The sequence below is a fragment of the Bombina bombina genome, chromosome 1, assembly GCF_027579735.1.
Source record: "Bombina bombina isolate aBomBom1 chromosome 1, aBomBom1.pri, whole genome shotgun sequence".
NCBI lineage: Eukaryota > Metazoa > Chordata > Amphibia > Anura > Bombinatoridae > Bombina > Bombina bombina.
This window is the reverse complement of record NC_069499.1, coordinates 455,642,731-455,669,851: the sequence shown is the minus strand read 5'-3', so window position 1 is coordinate 455,669,851 and position 27,121 is coordinate 455,642,731. Positions and strand designations below refer to the sequence as shown.

Below are 27,121 nucleotides of genomic sequence, written 5' to 3'. Positions count from 1 at the left end.
ACTGCTTTTTATCACTGTTTTTCAATTTCTGACAAAATTTGTTTCTTTTAAAGGCACAGTACCATTTTTATTTTTTGCTTATTTACATTTATCAAAGTGTTTTCCAAGCTTGCTGGTCTCATTGCTAGTCTGTTTAAACATGTCTGACATAGAGGAAACTCCTTGTGCATTATGTTTAGAAGCCATTGTGGAACCCCCTCTTAGAATGTGCACCAAATGTACTGATTTTACTTTAAGTTATAAAGATCATATTCTGTCTTTAAAAGATTTATCACCAGAGGAAACTGACAAGGGGGAAGTTATGCCGACTAACTCGCCCCACGTGACTCCCGCTCAAGGGACTCCCGCTCAAGAGGCGCCAAGTACATCTAGCGCGCCCATGGCGTTTACTTTACAAGACATGGCGGCAGTTATGGATCATACCCTTACAGCGGTAATCTCCAAACTACCAGGGTTACAAGGAAAGCGAGACAGCTCTGGGGCTAGAAAAAATACAGAGTACTCTGACGCTTTAGTAGCTATGTCTGATATCCCCTCACAATATTCAGAAGCTGAGGCAGGAGAGCTTCTTTCTGTGGGTGATTTTTCTGACTCAGGGAAGATGCTTCAACCTGATTCTGATATGTCAACATTTAAATTTAAGCTTGAACACCTCCGCGTGTTGCTCAGGGAGGTTTTAGCTACTCTGGATGACTGTGACACCATTATAGTGCCAGAGAAATTGTGTAGATTGGATAAATACTATGCAGTGCCTGTTTACACTGATGTTTTTCCAATACCTAAAAGGTTTTCAGAAATTATTACTAATGAATGGGATAGACCAGGTGTACCGTTCTCTCCCCCTCCTATTTTTAAGAAAATGTTTCCAATAGATGCCGCTACACGGGACTTATGGCAAACCGTCCCTAAGGTGGAGGGAGCAGTTTCTACCCTAGCTAAGCGTACAACTATCCCCGTCGAGGACAGTTGTGCTTTCCTAGATCCAATGGATAAAAAGTTAGAGGGTTACCTTAAGAAAATGTTTATTCAACAAGGTTTTATTCTCCAGCTTCTTGCATGCATTGCCCCGGTCACTGCTGCTGCGGCCTTCTGGTTTGAGTCTCTGGAAGAGGCCTTACAGGTAGAAACTCCATTGGATGATATACTTGACAAGCTTAAAGCGCTTAAGCTAGCCAATTCATTTGTTTCTGACGCTGTTGTTCATTTAACTAAACTAACGGCTAAGAACTCGGGTTTTGCTATTCAGGCGCGTAGGACGATATGGCTTAAATCCTGGTCAGCGGACATTACTTCAAAGTCTAAGCTTCTCAATATTCCCTTCAAGGGGCAGACCCTATTCGGGTATGGACTGAAGGAGATCATTTCTGATATTACTGGAGGAAAGGGTCATGCCCTTCCTCAGGATAGGTCTAACAAATTAAGGACCAAACAAACTAATTTTTGTGCCTTTCGAAAATTTAAGACGAGCGTGGCATCATCTTCCTCTAATACAAAACAAGAGGGAAATTTTGTCCAGCCCAAGCCGGTCTCGAGACCTAACCAGGCTTGGAACAAAGGTAAACAGGCCAAAAAGCCTGCTGCTGCCTCTAAGACAGCATGAAAGATTGGCCCCCGATCCGGTAACGGATCTAGTAGGGGGCAGACTTTCTCTCTTCGCCCAGGCTTGGGCAAGAGATGTCCAGGATCCCTGGGCATTGGAAATTGTGTCCCAGGGATATTTTCTGGACTTCAAAGCTTCTTCCCCAAAAGGAAGATTTCACCTTTCACAATTATCTGCAGACCAGATAAAGAGAGAGGCATTCTTACATTATATTCAAGACCTCCTAGTTATGGGAGTGATCCACCCAGTTCCAAAGGAGGAACAGGGGCAAGGATTCTATTCAAATCTATTTGTGGTTCCCAAGAAAGAGGGAACCTTCAGACCAATCTTAGATCTCAAGATCCTAAACAAATCTTTCAAGATGGAGACTATTCGAACCATCCTACCTATGATCCAGGAGAGTCAATACATCACTTCCGTGGACTTAAAGGATGCTTATCTTCACATTCCGATACACAAAGATCATCATCGGTTTCTCAGGTTCGCCTTCCTAGACAGGCATTACCAGTTTGTGGCTCTTCCCTTTGGGTTAGCTACGGCACCAAGAATCTTTACGAAGGTTCTGGGGTCACTTCTGGTGGTCCTAAGGCCGCGGGGCATAGTAGTAGCCCCTTACTTAGACGACATTCTGATACAGGCGTCAAATTTCCAAATTTCCAAGTCCCATACGGACATTGTTCTGGCATTCCTGAGGTCTCATGGGTGGAAAGTGAACGAAAAGAAGAGTTCTCATTTCTACAGAATCTATCAGAGTTCCCAGGAAGGAAACTCTTGTGAGAGGGGATAGAGGATTACCTGACAGAGGCCAGGTTGTCAAAACTTCTAAATTCCTGCCGTGTTCTTTATTCTACTTCTCGCCCTTCTGTGGCTCAGTGTATGGAAGTAATCGGCTTAATGGTAGCGGCAATGGACATAGTGCCGTTTGCCTGCCTACATCTCAGACCGCTGCAACTCTACATGCTCAGTCAGTGGAATGGGGATTACACAGATTTGTCCCCTCTACTAAATCTGGATCAAGAGACCAGGGATTCTCTTCTCTGGTGCTATCTCGAGTCCATCTGTCCAAAGGTATGACCTTCCGCAGGCCAGATTGGACAATAGTAACAGATGCCAGCCTTCTGGGCTGGGGGGCAGTCTGGAACTCTCTGAAGACTCAGGGGTCATGGACTCAGGAGGAGGCTCTCCTTCCGATAAACATTCTGGAACTAAGAGCGATATTCAATGCTCTTCAGGCTTGGCCTCAGCTAGCGGCAGTGAGGTTCATCAGATTTCAGTCGGACAACATCACGACTGTAGCTTACATCAACCATCAAGGGGGAACAAGGAGTTCCCTAGCGATGTTGGAGGTTTCAAAGATAATTCGTTGGGCAGAGATTCACTCTTGCCACCTATCAGCTATCCATATCCCAGGAGTAGAGAACTGGGAGGCGGATTTTCTAAGTCGACAGACTTTTCATCCGGGGGAGTGGGAGCTCCATCCGGAGGTGTTTGCACAGTTGATTCAATGTTGGGGCAAACCAGAACTGGATCTCATGGCGTCTTGCCAGAACGCCAAGCTTCCTTGTTACGGATCCAGGTCCAGGGATCCCATAGATGCTCTAGCAGCGCCTTGGTCCTTCAACCTGGCTTATTTGTTTCCACCGTTTCCTCTGCTCCCTCGTCTGATTGCCAAGGTCAAGCAGGAGAGAGCATCAGTGATTTTGATAGCACCTGCGTGGCCATGCAGGACTTGGTATGCAGACCTGGTGGACATGTCATCCTTTCCACCATGGACTCTGCCTCTGAGACAGGACCTTCTACTTCAGGGTCCTTTCAACCATCCAAATCTAATTTCTCTGCGGCTGACTGCTTGGAGATTGAACGCTTGATTTTATCAAAGCGTGGTTTCTCCAAGTCGGTCATTGATACCTTAATACAGGCGCGAAAAGCCTGTCACCAGGAAAATCTATCATAAGATATGGTGTAAATATTTTCATTGGTGTGAATCCAAGGGTTACTCATGGAGTAAGGTCAGGATTCCTAGGATATTATCTTTTCTCCAAGAAGTTCCTTAAAGGGACAGATTTCTGCCCTGTCTATTCTTTTGCACAAACGTCTGGCTGAGGTTCCAGACGTGCAGGCGTTTTGTCAGGCTTTAGTCAGAATTAAGCCTGTGTTTAAACCGCCTTGGAGTTTAAATTTAGTTCTTAAGGTTCTTCAAGGGGTTCCATTTGAACCTTTGCATTCCATAGATATTAAGCTCTTATCTTGGAAAGTTTTGTTTTTAGTAGCTATCTCCTCGGCTCGAATAGTTTCGGAGTTATCTGCTTTACAATGTGATTCTCCTTATCTCATTTTTCATTCCGATAAGGTAGTGTTACGTACCAAACCTGGTTTTCTACCTAAGGTGGTATCTAATAAAAATATCAATCAGGAGATTGTTGTACCGTCACTGTGTCCTAATCCTTCTTCAAAGAAGGAAAGTCTTTTACACAATCTTGACGTGGTTCGTGCTTTAAAGTTTTATTTACAAGCTACTAAAGATTTTCGTCAAACATCTGCATTGTTTGTTGTCTACTCTGGACAGAGGAGAGGCCAAAAGACTTCGGCAACTTCTCTTTCTTTTTGGCTAAGAAGTATAATACGCTTAGCCTATGAGACTGCTGGCCAGCAGCCTCCTGAAAGGATTACAGCTCATTCTACTAGAGTGGTAGCTTCCACATGGGCTTTTAAGAATGAGGCTTCTGTTGAACAGATTTGTAAGGCGGCGACTTGGTCTTCGCTTCATACTTTTTCAAAATTCTATAAATTTGATACTTTTGCTTCTTCGGAGGATATTTTTGGGAGAAAGGTTTTGCAGGCAGTGGTGCCTTCCGTTTAAGCACCTGCCTTGTCCCTCCCTTCATCCGTGTCCTATAGCTTTGGTATTGGTATCCCACAAGTAATGGATGATCCGTGGACTGGATACACCTTACAAGAGAAAAAAAATGTATGCTTACCTGATAAATTTATTTCTCTTGTGGTGTATCCAGTCCACAGCCCGGCCTGTCATTTTAAGGCAGGTGTGTTTTATTTTTAAACTACAGTCACCACTGCACCCTATGGTTTTTCCTTTCTCTTGCTTGTCTTCGGTCGAATGACTGGGAGTGGCAGTTAGAGGAGGAGCTATATAGACAGCTCTGCTGTGGGTGATCCTCTTGCAGCTTCCTGTTGGGAAGGAGAATATCCGACAAGTAATGGATGATCTGTGGACTGGATACACCACAAGAGAAATAAATTTATCAGGTAAGCATAAATTTAGTTTTTTTAGTATATTCTCCATTTTCACAGATAATGGCTGATAAGTGCCTATTTATTAACATACATTATACACAGAAAAAAACTTTATTGCACCATATTTGTCAAAATGACAGCCTAGCCAAATACAAGGAAATTCTATCTGTGTGAGGGGAAACGTTAACCTCAGATGAACACTTTAATCTAAGTGGGCTTCATCGGCAGGTTGCCACAGATAACACATTGTTCAGTGACACAAATCAACATTTTAATTGTATTGAAATTGTCTCTATGTATACAGGTAGGTAAAATACATTTAAAAATAAGTTGCTTAGTTTATTCAAATGGTCTTGAATGTATGTAATGCTTCTTCAGTGAAATTTGCCAAGATTTTACTAACAACATTGTCATAACTTTTATTAGCATTTTCTTTGTATGGCACTGTATGCTCTATATGTATTGTCCTTTATCAATATGTAGCATTCTAATTGCATTTTTGCCCTAAATCTGTTTGAATGATAATTAAAACAAAATAGAGAGATATAGAGGAACATTATACTGTCAACATTCAAATCAATGATATTATTATATCTTCTTAGGTCCTTTACAATAATAATAATAATATGTATTCTATTTGTGTTAGTGACTTTGCAATTTATGAGTTAAAATGTCCAGGGAGATTTAAAACTAGTGCACATAGTATAAGATGAAAGTTAAACTGTAGTGTGTAAAGAAAGACTCAGGCTCACTAACTTCAAAACTTCGGATATCACAACCGAGCTAACTCCTCTCCATAGATATCTATAGAGCGCTCTGAAGAAAGCCTTATTAGTTATTGCTCAGTAAGATTAAAATCCTCCACTATGCACAAAATGTTAGTCATTGTGAACCTCGTTTGCATGTCTTACTCAGAATCCTTTACTGCATTGGAAACAGTGTATTCAGGGGTCCTCTGTGGGAAATGCAAGCCTTTTGACTTGTCTTGATATGTTAACTCCTTGACAAAAATGACACACATATATATATATATATACACATCATGCGGTACGAAGCCCATCATACCGCATAACATATATATATATATATATATATATATACACACATCACAGCTTCAGGAAGCTCCAGCAGTCTCAGCTGTAAAGTGACAGCCGAGACTGCTGTTCCTGAGCTGCAGGCAATCTGTCCTCATATGGTCACGATTGGTGCTCCGTTACCATATCGTTACAGACAGTGACATGGTCTCTGTCACTGTCTGTAACAATCTCCTTCAGTGCCGGTGGAAGGCACGGGTGGGATGGGAGGGAGGCGAGTGGGGGACACAGAGATGTAAGGGGGAGGGAGAGGAAGGGAGTGGGAGGGGCCCTACACTACAGAAAATAAAGTTTGGAAGGGAAATGGAGGGAAGGGACGCTACACTACAGAAAAATGGGGAATCAAGGTGGGAGGCCCAACTTTGTTGATCTCAGGGAGGGGGAGATGGGGTGGACTCTACACTACAGCAAACAAACTGAAAAATAATAAATAAATTAAAAAAATTAAAATTTATATCTAAACTGGGTACAGGCAGACAGCTGTCAGTACCTAAGATGGTGGACACCATTAGCAGGAGGTAGGTTTAGACAGCTGTTTGGGAGGAATCAGGGAGGTGGGATGGTAAGGGGGGATCCTACATTGCAGAAAATAAATAAATATAGAAAATTAATTTATTCAAAAATAAAAAAGCCCTAAACTCAATACTGGCAGACTGTCTGCCAGTACATAAAATAGTGGTGACGAGTATGAGTGGTGGGGGGGGGGGGGGAGAGCTGTTTGGGAGGGATCAGGGAGGTGGGAGGGTAATCCTTACACTAGAATACTATAAACCTTGCCAGCTATCTAATTAACCCCGTCACTGCCAGGAATTACAGAAGTATGGTGCACATGTGCAATTAGTGGCCTTCTAAATACCAAAAAGCAATGGCAAAGCCTTGCATATCTGCTATTTCTTAACAAAGGGGACCCGGAAAAGCTTTTGCATCTATTTGTATTAGAACTGCACAGGGAAAAATGCTAAAAATTCACTAGTAATTTAGGCAAGTTTTTCTCTGAAATTCCCAGCCAGTAGAGAAGGGGTTAATGGGCTACACAATGAGTTATGTTCTCTACAGATATATATATATATAGTTAAAGGACCAGTCAACACATTAGATTTGCATAATCAACACATGCAAAATAACAAGACAATGCAATAGCACTTAGTCTGAACTTCAAATGAGTAGTAGATTTTTTTATAACAAATTTCAAAGTTATGTATATTTCCACTCCCCTTGTACCATGTGATAGCACTCCCCTTGTACCATGTGCAGAATTATATAACATTATTTTTAAGGTTTACTGTCCCTTTAAGGGCCGAATGGCCCTGAATGCCCCTGTTTCCGCATTGTCTTAAAAAGTGTATATATAAGTGTAATACTTTATTTTAATATGTTTTTCATGTGTTTTGTTAACTTTTACACTTTAATTCAGGTCTAACGTCGCACTAATTATTCTAGCACATATTCGGCTTTCAATCAAGCGCCATCTATAACTTTCAACTTGTAAACTTAGCGCAGTTGCATAATCCATTTAAAGTACATGTTGTGCTAGAGCAATATCAGCAGGCCTAACCCTTTTCTGCTAGAGAGGTCCAGTGATATTGTGTATCGCGTCCTGCGCTATAATTAAAGCGCCACTTGTAACCTGGCCTATTATTTTTGGTTTGCAAATAGGATTGAGGATTCCAATCAGCTAATAGAATGCAAGCTCAATCCTATTGGCTGATTAGATCAGCCAATAGGATTTTTGCTACCTTAATTCCGATTGGCTTATAGAATTCTATCAGCCAATCGGAATTGAAGGGACGCCATCTTGGATGACGTCACTTAAAGGTACCGTCATTTAGTCGTCGGATGCCGTTGGAAGAGGATGCTCCGCGTCGGATGTCTTGAAGATGGACCCGCTCAGCTCCGGATGGATGAAGATAGAAGATGCCGGCTGGATGAAGACTTCTGCCCGTCTGGAGAACCACTTCTGCCCGGTTGGGTGAAGACGTCTCAAGGTAGGGTGATCTTCAAGGAGTTAGTGTTAGGTTTTATTAAGAGGGGATTGGATGCGTTTTAAAGTAGGGTTGGGTGTGTGGGTGGTGGGTTTTGTATTTTCTTTTACAGGTAAAAGAGCCGATTACTTTGGGGCAATGCCCCACAAAAGGCCCTTTTAAGGGTTATTTGTAATGTAGTATAGGGTAGGGATTTTTTTTATTTTGGGGGGCTTTTTTATTTTATTAGGGGGATTAGATTAGGTGTAATTAGTTTAAAAAACTTGTAATTATTTTATTATTTTCTGTAATTTAGTGGGGGGGTTTTCGTACTTTAGTTTATTTAATTTAATTGTAATTAATTGTAGTTAATTTAGGTAATTAATTAAATTATAGTGTAGTGTTAGGTGTAATTGTAACTTAGGTTAGGTTTTATTTTACAGGTAAATGTATACTTATTTTAGCTAGGTAGCTATTAAATAGTTAATAACTATTTAATAACTATTCTACCTAGATAAAATAAATACAAACTTGCCTGTAAAATAAAAATAAACCCTAAGCTAGCTACAATATAACTATTAGTTATATTGTAGCTAGATTAGGGTTTATTTTATAGGTAAGTATTGAGTTTTAAATAGGAATAATGTAGTTAATAATAGTAATTTTATTTAGATTTATTTAAATTATACTTAAGTTAGGGGGGTTAGGTTTAGGGTTAGACTTAGATTTAGGGGTTAATAACTTTATTATAGTGGTGGCGACGATGGGGGCGGCAGATTAGGGGTTAATAATTGTTGGTAGGTTGCAACAACATTGGGAGCGGCAGATTAGGGGTTAATAACTATAATGTAGGTTTCGGCGATGTTGGGGGCGACAGATTAGTGGTTCATAAGTATAATGTAGGTGGCAGCGCTGTCCGGAGTGGCAGATTAGGGGTTAATAAGATTATGCAGGTGGCGACGATGTCGGGGTCGGCAGATTAGGGGTTAATAAGTGTAAGATTAGGGGTGTTTAGACTCGGGGTTCATGTTAGGGTGTTAGGTGTAGACATAAAATTATTTCTCCATAGGAATCAATGGGGCTGTGTTAGGAGCTGAACGCTGCTTTTTTGCAGGTTTTAGGTTTTTTTTCAGCCGGACCTGCCCCATTGATTCCTATGGGGAAATCGTGCATGATCACGTTTAGCCAGCTCACCGCTACCGTTAGCAGCGCTGGTATTGAGGTGAGATGTGGAGCTAAATTTTTCTCTCCGCTCACTTTTCTGCGGCTAATGCCGGGTTTCAGAAAATACCAATCTGTTTGTAGGTGAGCAGTGAGCATAAACTGCTTGTTAGCACCGCAAACCTTACCGACAAAAACTCGTAATCTAGCCGATAGTTTGGGAAACAATCACCTAGATTACGAGTATGCGTTAGCCTTAAAAAGCAGCGTTGAGAGGTCCCAACGCTGATTTTTAACGCCCGCTGGTATTACGAGTCTGGCAGGTACAGGTGTACCGCTCACTTTTCTTCCGCGACTCGAGCATACCGCAAATCCCCTTACGTCAATTGCGTATCCTATCTTTTTAATGGGATTTGCCTAACGCCGGAATTACGAGTCTTGGAGAAAGTGAGCGGTACACCCTCTCCTGTCAAGACTCCTACTGCATTTAAAAGTCAGTAGTTAAGAGTTTTGTGGGCTAATGCCGTAACATAAAACTCTTAACTAAAGTGCTAAAAACTACACTAACACCCATAAACTACCTATTAACCCCTAAACCAAGCTCCCCCCCACATCGCAAACACGTACATAAATTTTTTAACCCCTAATCTGTCGACCGGACATCGCCGCCACTTAAATAAATATATTAACCCCTAAACCGCCACACTCCCGCCTCGCAAACACTAGTTAAATTTTATTAACCCCTAATCTGCCGTCCCTAACATCGCCGACACCTACCTACATTTATTAACCCCTAATCTGCCGCCCCCAACATCGCCGCAACTATATTAAAAGTATTAACCCCTAAACCTAAGTCTAACCTTAACCCTAACACCCCCCTAACTTAAATATAATTTAAATAAATATAAATAAAATTACTACAATTAATTAAATTATTCCTATTTAAAACTAAATGATTACCTATAAAATAAACCCTAAGCTAGCTACAATATAACTAATAGTTACATTGTAGCTATCTCAGGGTTTATTTTAATTTTACAGGCAAGTTTGTATTTATTTTAACTAGGTACAATAGTTATTAAATAGTCAGTAACTATTTAATAGCTACCTAGCTAAAATAAGTACAAATTTACCTGTAAAATAAACCCTAACCTAAGTTACAATTACACCTAACACTACACTATAATTAAATTAATTCCCTAAACTAACTACAATTAATTACAATTAAATTAAATAAACTAAAGTACGAAAAACAACTCTAATCCCCCTAATAAAATAATAAATACCCCCAAAATAATAAAATTTCCCTATTCTATACTAAATTACAAATAGCCCTTAAAAGGGCCTTTTGCGGGGCATTGCCCCAAAGTAATCAGCTCTTTAACCTGTAAAAAAAAAATACAATACCCCCCCAACATTAAAACCCACCACCCATACACCTAACCCTACTCTAAAACCCACCCAATCCCCCCTTAATAAAACCTAACACTAACCCCTTGAAGATCACCCTACCATGAGACATTTTCACCCAGCCGGGCACAAGTGGTCCTCCAGAGGGGCCGAAGTCTTCATCCGATCCGGGCAGAAGAGGACATCCAGACGGCCAGAAGTCTTCATCCAGACTGCATCTTCTATCTTCATCCATCCGGAGCGGAACGGGTCCATCTTCAATCCAGCCGACGCGGAGCATCCTCTTCAAACGAAGTCCAACTGAAGAATGAAGGTTCCTTTAAATGACGTCATCCAAGATGGCGTCCCTTCAATTCCGATTGGCTGATAGAATTTTATCAGCCAATCGGAATTAAGGTAAGAAACATCCTATTGGCTGATGCAATCAGCCAATAGAATTGAGCTCGCATTCTATTGGCTGATTGGAACAGCCAATAGAATGCAAGCTCAATCCTATTGGCTGATTGCATCAGCCAATAGGATTTTTCCTACCTTAATTCCGATTGGCTGATAGAATCCTATCAGCCAATCGGAATTTAAGGGACACCATCTTGGATGACGTCATTTAAAGGAACCTTCATTCTTCAGTTGGACTTCGTTTGAAGAGGATGCTCCGCGTCGGCTGGATTGAAAATGGACCCGCTCCGCTCCGGATGGATGAAGATAGAAGATGCCGTCTAGATGAAGACTTCTGGCCGTCTGGATGTCCTCTTCTGCCCGGATCGGGTGAAGACTTCGGCCCCTCTGGAGGACCACTTGTGCCCGGCTGGGTGAAGACGTCTCAAGGTAGGGTGATCTTCAAGAGGTTAGTGTTAGGTTTTATTAAGGGGGGATTGGGTGGGATTTAGAGTAGGTTTGGGTGTGTAACTGGTGAGTTTTAATGTTGGGGGGGTATTGTATTTTTTTTTACAGGTTAAAGAGCTGATTACTTTGGGGCAATGCCCCGCAAAAGGCCCTTTTAAGGGCTATTTGTAGTTTAGTATAGGGTAAGGAATTTTATTATTTTGGGGCTATTTTTATTTTATTAGGGGGATTAGAGTAGGTGTAATTAGTTTAAAATTCTTGTAATTATTTTCTTATTTTCTGTAATTTAGTGTTTGTTGTTTTTCATACTTTAGTTTATTTAATTTAATTATAATTAATTGTAGTTAGCTTAGGGAATTAATTTGATTAGAGTGTAGTGTTAGGTATAATTGTAAATTAAGTTAGGGTTTATTTTACAGGTAAATTTGTATTTATTTTAGCTAGGTAGCTATTAAATAGTTAATATCTATTTAATAACTATTGTACCTAGTTAAAATAAATACAAACTTGCCTGTAAAATAAAAATAAATCTTGAGATAGCTACAATGTAACTATTAGTTATATTGTAGCTAACTTAGGGTTTATTTTATACAGTGGGGCAAAAAAGTATTTAGTCAGCCACCAATTGTGCAAGTTCTCCCACTTAAGAAGATGAGAGAGGCCTGTAATTTTCATCATAGGCATACCTCAACTATGAGAGACAAAATGTGGAAACAAATCCAGACAATCACATTGTCTGATTTCGAAAGAATTTATTTGCATATTATGGTGGGAAATAAGTATTTGGTCACCTACAAACAAGCAAGATTTCTGGCTCTCACAGACATGTATCTTCTTCCTTAAGAGGCTCCTATGTCCTCCACTCATTACCTGTATTAATGGCACCTGTTTGAACTTGTTATCAGTATAAAAGACACCTGCCCACAACCTCAAACAGTCACACTCCAAACTACACTACTGTATGGTGAAGACCAAAGAGCTGTCGAAGGACACCAGCAACAAATTTGTAGACCTGCACCAGGCTGGGATGACTGAATCTGCAATAGGCAAGCAGCTTGGTGTGAAGAAATCAACTGTGGGAGCAATAATTAGAAAATGGAAGACATACAAGACCACTGATAATCTCCCTCGATCTAGGGCTCCATGCAAGATCTCACCCCGTGGGGTCAAAATGATTACAAGAACGGTGAGCAAACATCCCAGAACCACACGGGGGGACCTAGTGAATGACCTGCAGAGAGCTGGGACCAACGTAACAAAGGCTACCATCAGTAACACACTACGCCGCCAGGGACTCAGATCCTGCAGTGCCAGACGTGTCCCCTGCTTAAGCCAGTACATGTCTGGGCCCATCTGAAGTATGCTAGAGAGCATTTGGATGATCCAGAAGTGGATTGGGAGAATTTCATATGGTCAGATGAAACCAAAGTAGAACTGTTTGGTAGAAACACAACTTGTCGTGTTTGGAGGAGAGAGCATGCTGAATTGCAACCAAAGAACACCATACCTACTGTGAAGCATGGAGGTGGCAACATCATGCTTTGGGGCTTTTTCTCTGCAAAGGGAACAGGATGACTTATCCGTATACATGAAAGAATGAATGGGGCCATGTATTGTGAGATTTTGAGTGCAAACTTCCTTCCATCAGCAAGGGCATTGAAGATGAAACGTGGCTGGGTCTTTCAGCATGACAATGATCCCAAACACACTGCCCGGGCAACAAAGGAGTGGCTTCGTAAGAAACATTTCAAGGTCCTGGAGTAGCCTAGCCAGTCTCCAGATCTCAACCCCATAGAAAACCTTTGGAGGGAGTTGAAAGTCCGTGTTGCCCAGCGACAGCCCCAAAACATCACTGCTCTAGAGGAGATCTGCATGCAGGAATGGGCCAACATACCAGCAACAGTGTGTGACAACCTTGTGAAGACTTACAGAAAAATTTTGACCTCTGTCATTTCCAACAAAGGATATATAACAAAGTATTGAGATGAACTTTTGATATTGACCAAATACTTATTTTCCACCATAATTTGCAAATAAATTATTTCCAAATCAGACAATGTGATTGTCTGGATTTGTTTCCACATTTTGTCTCTCATAGTTGAGGTATACCTATGATGAAAATTATAGGCCTCTCTCATCTTCTTAAGTGGGAGAACTTGCACAATTGGTGGCTGACTAAATACTTTTTTGCCCCACTGTAGGTAAGTATTTAGTTTTAAATAGGATTAATTTATGTAATTGTAGTAATTTTATTAAGATTATTTTAAATTATATTTAAATTAGGGGGGTGTTAGGGTTAGGATTAGACTTAGGTTTAGGGTTTAATATATTTATTATAGTGGCAGTGACGTTTGGGGGCAGCAGAGTAGGGGTTAATAAATATAATGTAGTTGTCGGCGATGTTGGGGGCAGCAGATTAGGGGTTCATTAGTATAATGTAGGTGGCGGCGGTGTCCGGAGCGGCAGATTAGGGGTTAATAATGTAGGTGGTGGCGATGTTGGTGGCGGAAGATTAGGGGTTAATAAGTGTAAGATTAGGGGTGTTTATACTCGGGGTTCATTGTTAGGTGTAGACATAAAAAGTTTTTCCCCATAGGAAACAATGAGGCTGCGTTAGGAGCTGAACGCTGCTTTTTTGCAGGTGTTAGGTTTTTTTTCAGCCAGCTCAGCCCCATTTTTTCCTATGGGGAAATCATGCACGAGCACGTTTAGCCAGCTCACCGCTGACTTAAGCAACGCTGGTATTGAGGTGAGATGTGGAGCTAAATTTTGCTCTCCGCTTACTTTTTAGAGGCTAACGCCGGGTTGACAAAAACCTGTAATATGTAATATGTAATTTAGGTGTTTGTTACTCCAATACACATTTTTGGTTTCAGAAAGCTTTTTAGTCAACAAAGTTGCCATCACCTCATCATTTTTTTATAAAGACAATAAAACCAGTTTAGATGTAATTCAATACATTACATGAGATCACATGGCACATCAAAGATTTTGCACTGACATTACAAGTTGAAAGTAATATTTTAGCACTTAAGCAAAAGTATAGGTGCTAAATCCTTCACATAATAGACTTCTATGGGGCTGCACTGAAAAACTCATGTTGGCTATTGCTTGAGTTCTAAGCCGAAGGTCAAATAGTGGAGTTATTCACTAACTTTTAAACTAAAGGTTTTCTATTGAAATACAGGTTTAAAATGTAGCACATACACATATATACATAAGAACACACACATGCATACATATACACACACACGTGAGCCCTTCCCAGTCCAGCATCTTATTATAGATAATATCCTAGTACATCACTATCACATTTTTTTTTTTAATAATAAACCTTGATTTTAGAGATAATATGCATAAATATGAGTGAAATATTTTATTGGAATATACATACATTTTGTTCTGCATATTTTCAAGTGTTAACACTTTACTTTAGGTCTCCAAAAGCAGTAAATTTGCCAGTGCTTTTGTGTATTGCACACAAATGCAACACTTAACACACCACTTGTAATATAAGTAATAATAGCGCTCTCTGCACTATTCATTAAAAGTATAGCTTGAGTTAAAAAAATGTCAGCCACATTAATATTGTCTGGTAAACCTTTTTTACCATCAACTTGTGATACCAGATTCTTATAGTATTATTTGCACAAGGTCAGGCTAATGACAATAGGCTAATGACAATGCAGCCTACGCTCCACTTAATCTAGCCTTAAATGTGAGACTAGAATTATATACTACAAGTTCTGACAAAATTATATGAAGCTTAGAAACCTACTGGGGATCCAGCGTACAGTTTTATAGTAACCAAGCAAAGGGATTTTGTAGCCCAGGAGCTCTTCTTTTGCCAACAGAAATGTCAACCTATTTTGGTGGAGCACAAACCTTAATTTCAAGCTTCCATTAAGGGAGATAAAACCTAGAATTTCTTTGCTTGTTTATGCTAAAGCAAGAACATACATTTTTTGCTATTTAATTTTGCGATTTTTTTTTTTTAAAAGATATATGAATAATACAAATTGTCTTGTGTCTGTCTGTAAACTGTCATTTTTAGTTTACCCGTATCGTGCCCGTTGGGCAGTGATATAACTGCAGGGGTCTCAAGTGAGAATGGCTCACACATCTAGGGGCCCCTTCTTAACCCTCAGTCAATAGTTATATTACTACAGTGTGCCCACCACCACTGCAAAAAAGGCTCACAGTATACAGAAAGTGTGTGAATTTGCCTATATGGTGGCAGGGTTTCCAAGATGGCCCCCAGAGTGTTGTTGTGGATCAACTAAGAGGGAAGGACGACAGTCACATAGAAGCAGCTCCACATGATGGTGGCTGTTAATGTCTATGGGTGCCTGTTTTTGTGTGATTGTGGATGTATTGGTGCATTTGTTTGTGTATTTTGGTGCATGTTGATATCTCTGTGTGTTATTTCTCCCTAATAGTGCAGCTTAGCTATGATGACAAATAATCTGTTAGTCCCAGTTTGACCCCCTAACTTAAACATACCAGTCACATACTTCTTCTGATCAATCTGCACTTTTGATAAATGCTTTTAAAGTTTTATATTACATCATACAGAGAAATAAACAGCTATGACATCAAAAACAAAGATTACATATGTTCACAAAACTCTATTGCCCCATTTATCAAGCTGCAAGTCTTAAAACCGCTGCAGCTTAACCTGTCCCCCACCTAAAAGGAATGATTGACAGCCCTTGCTAGCGTCGGCCAGCCAGCAATAAGCAACATTGCACAAACATTGCTTGTGCAATGTCCGGCAGACATGATTTGCAGTATATGTAAATTATATTCATTACACATTAGTTTCCCCTTAAACCATAAGCAAAATATTTTTGAAATTTAGGACATTTCAGTCACAGTTGTGATATATGATTATTGAAATAAAAAAATATGCTAACTGGCTTGAGAAGGAATAAAATATGTGACATTTAGTTTAGCAGCAAGGTAATCTGTCTCTTACTCTATCCCTGCCTAAACTCTTAGTGATCTCTTATACAGATTCCCATTTTACAGTGACATCATATAGACACATTTCAAGTGTATTAAATTAGTAATCAGTACAAAGAATTTTTAATAGAGCTCTGATGTGCTTAAATCTCATTCTCAGAGTTCATTGTGTTTCCTTCATTTGATCTCCTAATTTTCAAAACATTTTAGATAAAAAATACTTTTTCTTTAGTTAAAATAAATACAAATAAATCCATATAGTCTGGTATTTAATCACACATGGCTGGAGTAATCTGGCCAGAACCCAATATTACATAAAAACCGGATCTAAAAAAATAAATGTGTAAAAATAAAAAATAAATGTGATGTCAATTAAATAGAAACTGATTTTTATATCAGATATTTCCTAAACGTATAAAGTTATCTAGTTGGTAGAACAGCCTCATGCTTATCCCAGACATTCTTGTAGTCCCACACAGTGTTTGTCATTACCGCCTTTTGTGGAAGTTTACCCAATGAACCAATCAGCCTTTCTGTAACAAATTCCAGTCATGGGATATATTTCATGGCACCTCAGATATTTTTATCCTATTGATTTATTAAATTAGGTATTATATTATAAGTTTATTAGGTTATAAGAAGCAGTGGAATCCTCCTTTGAATGATAATGATATTGGGTGTTTTTTTGTGATAAGTCTACAGTTTGTATTAGAGATAAACAACTCTAGTATTATATCCTTTTAGGTTTACATACTAATTTCTTATATATTAGGAAGTATAGTTAATTTTGGCTACAATAGCACCAAAGCTGATGTAAAGTAATCTTGTTCATCTTGTTGTATTTCACAATTTGGTGTAAAATAATACATTTCTTGCTCAATTGCAAAAATTTACACTTTTATAGCATTGATATAAGGAAACATCAAATCAGTCAAACTAATGTATGAAGTACACACAGATCAATATATTTAGATAGGCTGGCCAGTGCTATTCCTATTTACCCTTTTTTCTGTTTCTAAATAGTTTAAAAAGTGAAGCATACAATACTTTCTACTACTTTTGTCTGATTGTAACATACACCTATTCACCAAAGGGCAGGCAAACATTATTAAACAAAGACATGCACATCAAACAGCAAGGTGACTATAATTCACACACTTATAAAAAAAACATGCTTTCTATAATGTATAGTTATATGTGAGTAGTTGATTTAGCACAGCCTTTCAGCTCTAGTAACAGAAGTGCACTAGTGTAAATAAAGCGTGTTAGTGTTTTACTAGCAAGAAACTATTAGTGCTCTCATTATAGCTCAATTCCTCAAAAGGTCTGTAATAATATGTATTGTATATAGCACTATAACCTTCTTACAGTTTGGGATTTTCCATTGTTTACACATACAGTAGTCATTCACAGTGCATTACACTTTTTTACATTTTCTTTTTGTGTACACATTTTATTAGATGCATTTTGTAAAAACACTATGTCAACAGGAAATATATATTTGAAAAAAAGGTTTTGAGAGTGGCTTTAGAGAAGTATAAATGGGTTTGGTATTATGTCCATCCTAAGAATACTGGTTTTAAAAACAAATGCACTTCTTTATGGAGCAACAGACTGGAATTCACTCAGTAATTTGGACCATACCACATTTACGTCATCAGGTATATACAATATGCTTTAATTTAACTATCGCATCTGAGGTTCATTCATCATTTGTATATTACTGTTTCTGGAAGGATATGGATAAGGATGAGTCATTTGTATAAACACTTTGGGGACTTTAAAGTTTGTCCATACTCATCATTGTACACTTTAATTTTTGTGCCTATGAAATCTTACATTTTAATCTCCATTTAACTTCTAATTTAAAGGGACAGTTTACACTAATTTTCATATAACTGCATCTAATAAAAACACTACTATAAAGAAGAATATTCATAGATACTGATATAAAAATCCATTACAAAACCTTTTAAAAAATTACGCTCCCAATTTAGCAATATTGATGAGGTTAGGCTGGAAAAAAAAGGCGTTAAAATAGCACAGCGGCCATTGCAAGTCTTGACAGTATAGCTGTACTGCCAGCCTTTTAGCCTGTACCGCAACGTCAGTCACATAAAAATTACATTTTTTAATGGGATTCCCATAGCGCTGCCATTACGAGTTTTGCTGTGAGGCTAAAAAACCTGCGTTACACACTAAAAAACAAGATCAGTATCGCCATCTAAAAGCAGTAGCTAGGAGTTTTACGCTACAAATCTGTTACATAAAACTCATAACTAAACTGCTACAAAGTGCACTAAACACCCATAAACTACCTATTAACCCCTAAACCGAGGCTCTCCCGCATCACAAACACTATAATAAACTTATTAACCCCTAATCTGCCGCTTCCTACATCGCCGCCGCTAAAAATAATTATTAACCCCTATTCCGCCGCTTCCCGACATCGTCACCACTATAATAAAGTTATTAACCCCTAAACCGCCGCCCTCCCGCACGCAAACACTATTTAAATATTATTAACCCCTAATCTGTCGTCCCTCCACTATACTTAAGTTATTAAGTCCTACACTGCCGCCACTATAATAAACCTATTAACCCCTAAACCGCAAGCCCCCCACAACGAAATATACTAAAATAAACTATTAACCCCAAACTGAAATCCCCCCACATCGCAATAAACTAAATTAAGTTACTAACCCCTAAACCTAATGCCCTCATAACTTTAGATTAAAATTACAATATCCCTGTCAAATTAAAAGTACTAAATTTAAACTAACAATTAAACTAATATAATTATTAAACTAAAATTTAACTACCAATTAAATTAAATTAAAATACACATTAAATATATCCTAACACTACTCTAAAAATTAAATTACGAAAAATAACAAACTAAATTATCCAAAATAAAAAAGATTTACACTTAATCTAATAGCCCTATAAAAATAAAAAAGCCCATCTAAAATTAAAAAAAACCCTACCCTACAATAAACTACCAATAGCCCTTAGGGCCTTTTGTAGGGCATTGCCCTAAGTTAAACAGCTCTTTTACCTGTAAAAAAAAATACAAAGACCCCCCCAACAGTAAAACCCACCACCCAAACAACCCCCCAAAATAAAAAACTAACTCTAAAAAAAATCCTAAACTACCCATTGCCCTGAAAAGCGCATTTGTATGGGCATTGCCCTTAAAAGGGCATTTAGCTCTTTTACAACCCAAACCCTAAACTAAAAAAAAAAAACACCCAAAAAGCCCCTTAAAAAACCACTCACTACCCCCCCCCCCAAGATCCACTGATCCACTTACAGTTTTTAAAGTCCCGCTTGAATGATCTTTATCCAGGCGGCGAAGTCCTCATCCAGGCGGCGAGAAGTCTTCATCCAGATGGCCTCTTCTATCTTCATCCTGGTGGCAAAGTCCTCATCCAGGTGGCGAGAAGTCTTCATCCAGGCCTCCTCTTCTTTCTTCATCCAGGCGGCATCTTCTATCTTTATCCCGGCGGAGCGGGTCCATCCTGAAGACATCCGGCGCGGAGCATCCTCTTCATACCGTCACCGCCGTACACTGAATCTTCAATGCAAGGGAACCGTTTCAAAATGGCGTCCCTTGCATTCCTATTGGCTGAAAAATTTGAATCAGCCAATAGGAATTAGAGCCGCTAAAATCCTATTGGCTGTTCAAACCAGCCAATAGGATTTTATCAGCTCTCATTCTATTGTAATTTAAGGCAGGTTAGGTTTTATTTGACTGGTAAGTTTGTATTTATTTTAACTAGGTAGTTAGTAAATTGTTAATAACTATTTACTAACTAGTCTACCTAGTTAAAATAAATACAAACTTACAAGTGAAATAAAACTAAAACCTAAGCTAGCTACAATATAACTATTAGTTATATTGTAGCTAGCTTAGGTTTTATTTCACAGGTAAGTATTTAGTTTAGTTAATAATTGTAACTTTAGTTTAGCTCTATTTTAATTATGTTAAAGTTAGGGGATGTTAGGTTTAGGGTTACGTTAGGGTTAGGTTTAGGGGTTAATATAGTTTAATTTAGGTTGTTGCTATGTGGGGGGCTGGCGGTTTAGGGGTTAATAGGTTTATTTAGTGGTAGTGATGTGGGAGGCCAGAGGTTTAGGGGTTAATACCTTTATTTAGTGGCGGCAATGTTGGGGTGCGGCGGAATAGGGGTTAATAACTTTAATATAGTGGCGGCGATGTTGGGGTGCGGGAGAATAGAGGTTATTAACTTTAATAAAGTGGCGGCAATATCGGGAGCGGCAGATTAGGGGTTAATAACTTGATTTAGGTGGCAGCGATATCGGGAACGGCAGATTAGGGGTTAATAACATGATGTAGGTGGCAGCGATGTCAGGGGCGGCAGATTAGGGGTGTTTAGACTCTGGGTTTATGTTAGGGTGTTAGGTTTAAATGTTAGGTTTTTTTCCCCATAGACATCAATGGGGCTGCGTTAGGGAGCTTTTCTGTCCGCAATCGCAGGTGTTAGACGTTTTTCTGACCCACTCTCCCCATTGATGTCTGGGGGGAAAGCGTGCACGAGCACATCAAAACAGCGCTTGTTTTTGTGCAGTATGGAGCTTAAAAGCACCATATCGCACACACAAGCCGGGTTTTTCAAAGCTTGTAATGGCTGTGCTATAGGGGGTTAAATAACGCAACTTTTGTTGCGTTCGTTAATTTCCCTATAGCGCGCATAACTTGTAATCTAGCTGAATGTTATTTAAAAATAAGCAAAACTATAGATTTGTACAAAAAAAACTCCCAGGTGGGCTATATAAATGGACCATCTACAAAATATTTATGCAAATAAAAATATAGTGTACAATGTCCCTTTAATAAACACACATAGGACCAGATTTTGAGTGGCACACTATCGTTCGTGTGAGTAGCATGAACGCGATGGCTCAAATCCATATTACAAGTGGCGCGCTGTTTAAATTACTGCACACTCCCACATCGCAAACTACCCCTCTACACTATTAACCCCTAAACTGCCACACACCAACATTACAAAATACCTCTCTACTATATATATATATTTTTTTTTACTCTATTGTTACGTTATTTTATTTTTCAGGGTTTTTTTAAGGTATGGTTATGTTTGTTTGTTTGTTTTTTTTAAAGGTGCTGTTAAATTTATTTATTTTTTTCCGGTAAGGTTAGTTTTTTTGGGGGGTAACTTAGGTTAGGGCGGTTAGCTGGTTAGGGGGTTTAGATATTAGTGGGTATTTTGCAATGGCGGTTGTGGTGGCTTAGGGGTTAATAGAGTAGTGGGGCAGTTTGCAATGTAGGGGTGTGGTGGTTTAGGGGTTAGTAGAGGGGACTTTGTGGTGGGCTATGTGGAGGTTTAGGGGTTATTAGAGTAGGGGGGACTTTGAGGTGGGCTATGTGGCAGTTTAGAAATGAATAGTGTAGCGGGGACTTTGCAGTGGGCTATGTGGTGGGTTAGGGGTTAATATTGTAGTGAGGACTTTGCGATGGGCCATGTGGCAGTTTAGGGTTTCTCAGAATAGGGGGCTTATGACAATTTTGATTAGCATGCAAATATGTGTGTTAGGTTGTTTTCCCCTTTTCTCTCTAAATTGAAGTCTATGGGGGAGTACATTAACACAGTTACAATATTCTAACTTCTGCTTTTTGCGCACATTGGGTTAGTGTTGGCGTGCAATGAAAAATATTTACTTTCAACTTGTAATACGCGCACTACCCGCAGAAGTCGGCAGAGTTAGCATGTGAGTGGGGGCGGTAATTACCACTCCTAATGTATGCGTGTATGTATATATATATATATATATATATATATATATATATATATATATATATATATATATATATATATATATATATATATATATATATATATATATATATATATATATACACTGCTCAAAAAAATAAAGGGAACACTAAAATAACACATCCTAGATCTGAATGAATAAAATATTCTAATTAAATACTTTGTTCTTTACATAGTTGAATGTGCTGACAACAAAATCACACAAAAATTAAAAAATGGAAATCAAAATTTTCAACCCATGGAGGTCTGGATTTGGAGTCACACTCAAAATTAAAGTGGAAAAACACACTACAGGCAGATCCAACTTTGATGTAATGTCCTTAAAACAAGTCAAAATGAGGATCAGTAGTGTGTGTGGCCTCCACGTGCCTGTATGACCTCCCTACAACGCCTGTGCATGCTCCTGATGAGGTGGCGGATGGTCTCCTGAGGGATCTCCTCCCAGACCTGGACTAAAGCATCCACCAACTCCTGGACAGTCTGTGGTGCAAAGTGAAGTTGGTGGATGGAGCGAGACATGATGTCCCAGATGTGCTCAATTGGATTCAGGTCTGGGGAACGGGAGGGCCAGTCCATAGCATCAATGCCTTCGTCTTGCAGGAACTGCTGACACACTCCAACCACATGAGGTCTAGCATTGTCTTGCATTAGGAGGAACCCAGGGCCCACCGCACCAGCATATGGTCTCACAAGGGGTCTGAGGATCTCATCTTGATACCTAATGGCAGTCAGGCTACCTCTGGCGAGCACATGGAGGGCTGTTCGGCCCCTCAAAGAAATGCCACCCCACACCATTACTGACCCACTGCCAAACTGGCCATGCTGGAGGATGTTGCAGGCAGCAGAACGTTCTCCACGGCGTCTCCAGACTGTCACGTCTGTCAAATGTGCTCAGTGTGCCCCTGCTTTCATCTGTGAAGAGCACAGGGCGCCAGTGGCGAATTTGCCAATCTTGGTGTTCTCTGGCAAATGTCAAACGTCCTGCACGGTGTTGGACTGTAAGCACAACCCCCACCTGTTGACGTTGGGTCCTCATACCACCCTCATGGAGTCTGTTTCTGACCGTTTGAGCAGACACATGCACATTTGTGGCCTGCTGGAGGTCATTTTGCAGGGCTCTGGCAGTGCTCCTCCTGTTCCTCCTTGCACAAAGGCGGAGGTAGCGGTCCTGCTGCTGGGTTGTTGCCCTCCTACGGCCTCCTCCACGTCTCCTGATGTACTGGCCTGTCTCCTGGTAGCGCCTCCATGCTCTGGACACTACGCTGACAGACACAGCAATCCTTCTTGCCACAGCTCGCACTGATGTGCCATCCTGGATGAGCTGCACTACCTGAGCCACTTGTGTGGGTTGTAGACTCCGTCTCATGCTACCACTAGAGTGCAAGCACCACCAGCATTCAAAAGTGACCATAACATCAGCCAGAAAGCATAGGAACTGAGAAGTGGTCTGTGGTCACCACCTGCAGAACCACTCCTTTATTGGGGGTGTCTTGCTAATTGCCTATAATTTCCACCTGTTGTCTATCCCATTTGCACAACAGCATGTGAAATTGATTGTCACTCAGTGTTGCTTCCTAAGTGGACAGTTTGATTTCACAGAAGTGTGATTGACTTGGAGATACATTGTGTTGTTTAAGTGTTCCCTTTATTTTTTTGAGCAGTGTATATATATATATATATATATATATATATATATATATATATATATATATATAATTTATTTATTTAAGGGATGATATAAGTATGGTATAGTCAGACATTTCTCAGGACAAGGAAAATAAGGGAGATCATTTTGTGAGGTAAGACAGTGATATATTTTTTAAAAATTAAAGGCCAGCATTAATGGTTATACTACACGAAACATGAAAATGCTTTGTAAGATACTGATAGGAGTAGGACCACTTTAAAATACTCCTAAAAAGATTTTCTGTCAGTGTATCAAATTCCTATATAAATGATCATAACATATTTATAAAATTCCTCTCAGATTTTTTAAAACTTTATTTACAGCCTAAGCTGTTTGAAAATTACTTAAAGGAACCGTAAACACCTTGTAACTACAAGACATTTCTGTTGTCTTGCTATAGAATAACATATCAGCCAAATCTACACATTTTTTAAAACACATAAAGATCTAGTGTGATTCAATTGTTTTTCAAAAGCCAAACACCACCAATCTATCACCTTATTTGGAGCAGCCAATCCAGGTTTGAGTCTGCAGACAACAAGGCTAGCCACAGTCATGTTCATATAAAGTGCTTTGTTTTGCAGATTGCTATGCAGCCAATTAGGGAAATATATGTAGCAGGGTTAGCCTTAGTAAGTCAGCAGGGTGCTTTTCCAGCTCTAAAAGTTGGAAAATCTATAATTTTCCGAGGTAAATTACAAGGAAAGGGAGCAAAATAAACAATGAAAATATTTTCAAAAGTTGTTTTACTATGCATAACTAAACATACATATATAAATATGCATCTGTTTATCATCCCTTTAAATGTGTAATGAGGTATTTTCTTTAAATGGCAATATGATGGACAAATAGTGCTGATATAATAATTGCAAACATAATATAAAACTGTAAAGGGGTCCATTTTTCTGATTATTTATTTTTTCTGTAATTTGAACAACTATCATTATTACTTTCTAAAGCCAGTCCCATATTGAAATTTCATGCAATCAATAAAACAGCAGAAATCGTTATCACAGTTCTAAAGGCATAGTAAACTTACAGGTGTATGGGATTGTTCAGTCAGTTTCTTCTCCCACATCTTTAAACGCTTCTCACGTTCTTTCAACTCCTGCTCCTTAAAGCTGAGATCTCGCTCAAGTTTTTTTAGCCTCTCCAATGTTTCTTCAATTTCACACCTGTTCAAAAACATCTAGTTTAGTTTTGTATTTTTCAAAAGCAAAATAATGTTGCTTTGTTTTGATTGTTTGTGTTTTTTCCCAGTTTCTGCAAATTAGAGCCAGATTACGAGTGGAGCGAATTTTGCACTTTCGCGAGCGTAATATTTGTGCTCCACTCGTAATACCAGTGCGTGCAATACCAGCGCGCTTCCATAGGCTCCAATGGGAGCCCCGTTCTTATGCCGTGAGACACAGCATGAGAACTAGCTCAGCGAATGGGCTAAGTTGCGCAGCAATGGGCAGCAAATATAAATATATATGTATATGACTATATACATATATATTTATGTGTTAATATGTGTATATACACATTAGCACATAAATATATATGTATATAAGCACATACATATATATTTACGGAAAACACACAGTCCCTGCAATGTAAAGGCTTTTTGAAGTTATATTTTAAAAAAAATATATATATATATATATATTTTTTAATAATGAAAAAGAAAACACCACTTTATTATGGGGACAATTTGGGGACATTTAGAAAATTAACCAGACATCTGATCTCTTGTTAATGAGTTTGTGGTATCAATAACCAGCCACTTGTAATGGGTGGTTATTTATCACATGCCCGTAAACAGGCGAATTTGCCCATTTACTGGTGCGTGATAAATTAGCGCTCCACTTGTAATCTAGCCCTTAATATTTTAACTGATCAACGGAATCAATCAAAATCCTTTAAAAGAGCATATAACAAAATAAACACACACAAAAAATGGAGAATTTTGTACGGAAATCACTAGATAAACTTTTCAAAGGATTGATCCCAAAGTAAACAAACAATAACTTTAGCTATTATCTGGGACACAATATTTTTTTAAGAAGAATACAATAGTTGATGTTTACTAAAGATGTAGATGTGATAAATGTTCTTTTAAAAACACAATTTTAGATCCCTTAAATAGATACATATGTTTATAACTGCACATTTTTCAGTATATTACTGTATTGTATATTTTACCTTTAAAGCACCTAATTATCATTTATTTGTAAAGCAATGATTAATCCCTTATGCTCTGAAACATATATAGTTAATGTATTTCATTATACACAGATCTCCACCTTTGAAGTAATATAAAATGCAAACAGTATACAGTAAAGGTAATCAGCTTTATCTACTTATTTATCTATCTAAAATATATATATATATACATAATCAGTTATTTATGGTTTATTTATTTTTTTAAACTCTGTCGGAATTGTTTTCTAGCTATAAATAAATTTTAAATAAATAAAAAACTAATTTTATTTTGAAAATAAATATATATAAATGTTTTGGGGGACATGAAATAATAGGAAAGGATTTTTTGGTTTAACCAAAACATGCCAGAATTAAAAAAAAACATTGGTCCTTAACATGCAGACTACTTCAGATACTTAAGGAGTTAAAAGAAGAAGTAAGACTCCTACTAAAATAATTTAATAGTACAGTTTTGAAAAGCTGTGTTCCAATTTCAGAAATTTACTTTGTCAAAATTAAAATGCTAATCTATTAAACAAATGGCTCCCTATAAAATATGTTTTATGGTGTATTAAACTTCCACATCTAATAAAATTCCAAGCAATTTAATTTTGGAATTACTTTGCTTGAATGAGTTTATTTAGACGTGCCGGACATTTTTGCCAATTTCATGCTGGTTGTCTGCTAATATAAGAAGATACAATTATTGGCCATTCTTAAACAGAATCCTATCTTCTTAAACAGAGTCCTGTCTTACGGTAAGTTTATGTTTTTATTTGCCTTTTAATATGAGGTGTGGAGACCACATAGGAAAAATAGCACAGAAAGTAAAATATTAACTAGGCACTGGTATTTAGCAGACTCATTGCACACAATGGAAATATCACACATATTACAAGTCAAAAGTTAACGCGTTTGCTTGAGTGCAATCGAAGGTAACATGCATCATGCTAGCGCGACTATAAAGTTCTGGTTAACAGTTACGCAAGACTAAAAAGTTGCACAAGACACATAAAAAATACATTTAACAGTACAGTCTGATAAAAAAGTTATAAGGGCTCAAAGATATGAGGGCTCAGGTGTTTGGAAAAAAAAAAAGGATGCAAAGGATTTTAACATATAAATGCATATATACACATCTA

The 27,121-nt window shown here is 38.6% G+C and overlaps 1 protein-coding gene across 1 annotated transcript in view; it reads right to left on the bottom strand.

Moving 5' to 3' along the window:
* Positions 1-27,121, bottom strand: part of MAP3K20 (mitogen-activated protein kinase kinase kinase 20) — a 543,230-nt gene that overhangs the window by 218,704 nt on the left and 297,405 nt on the right. The window contains exon 11 of the mRNA XM_053712840.1: positions 24,832-24,967. Within this exon, the coding sequence (XP_053568815.1) occupies positions 24,832-24,967 (136 nt within the window). The remainder of the gene's footprint in view (positions 1-24,831; positions 24,968-27,121) is intronic.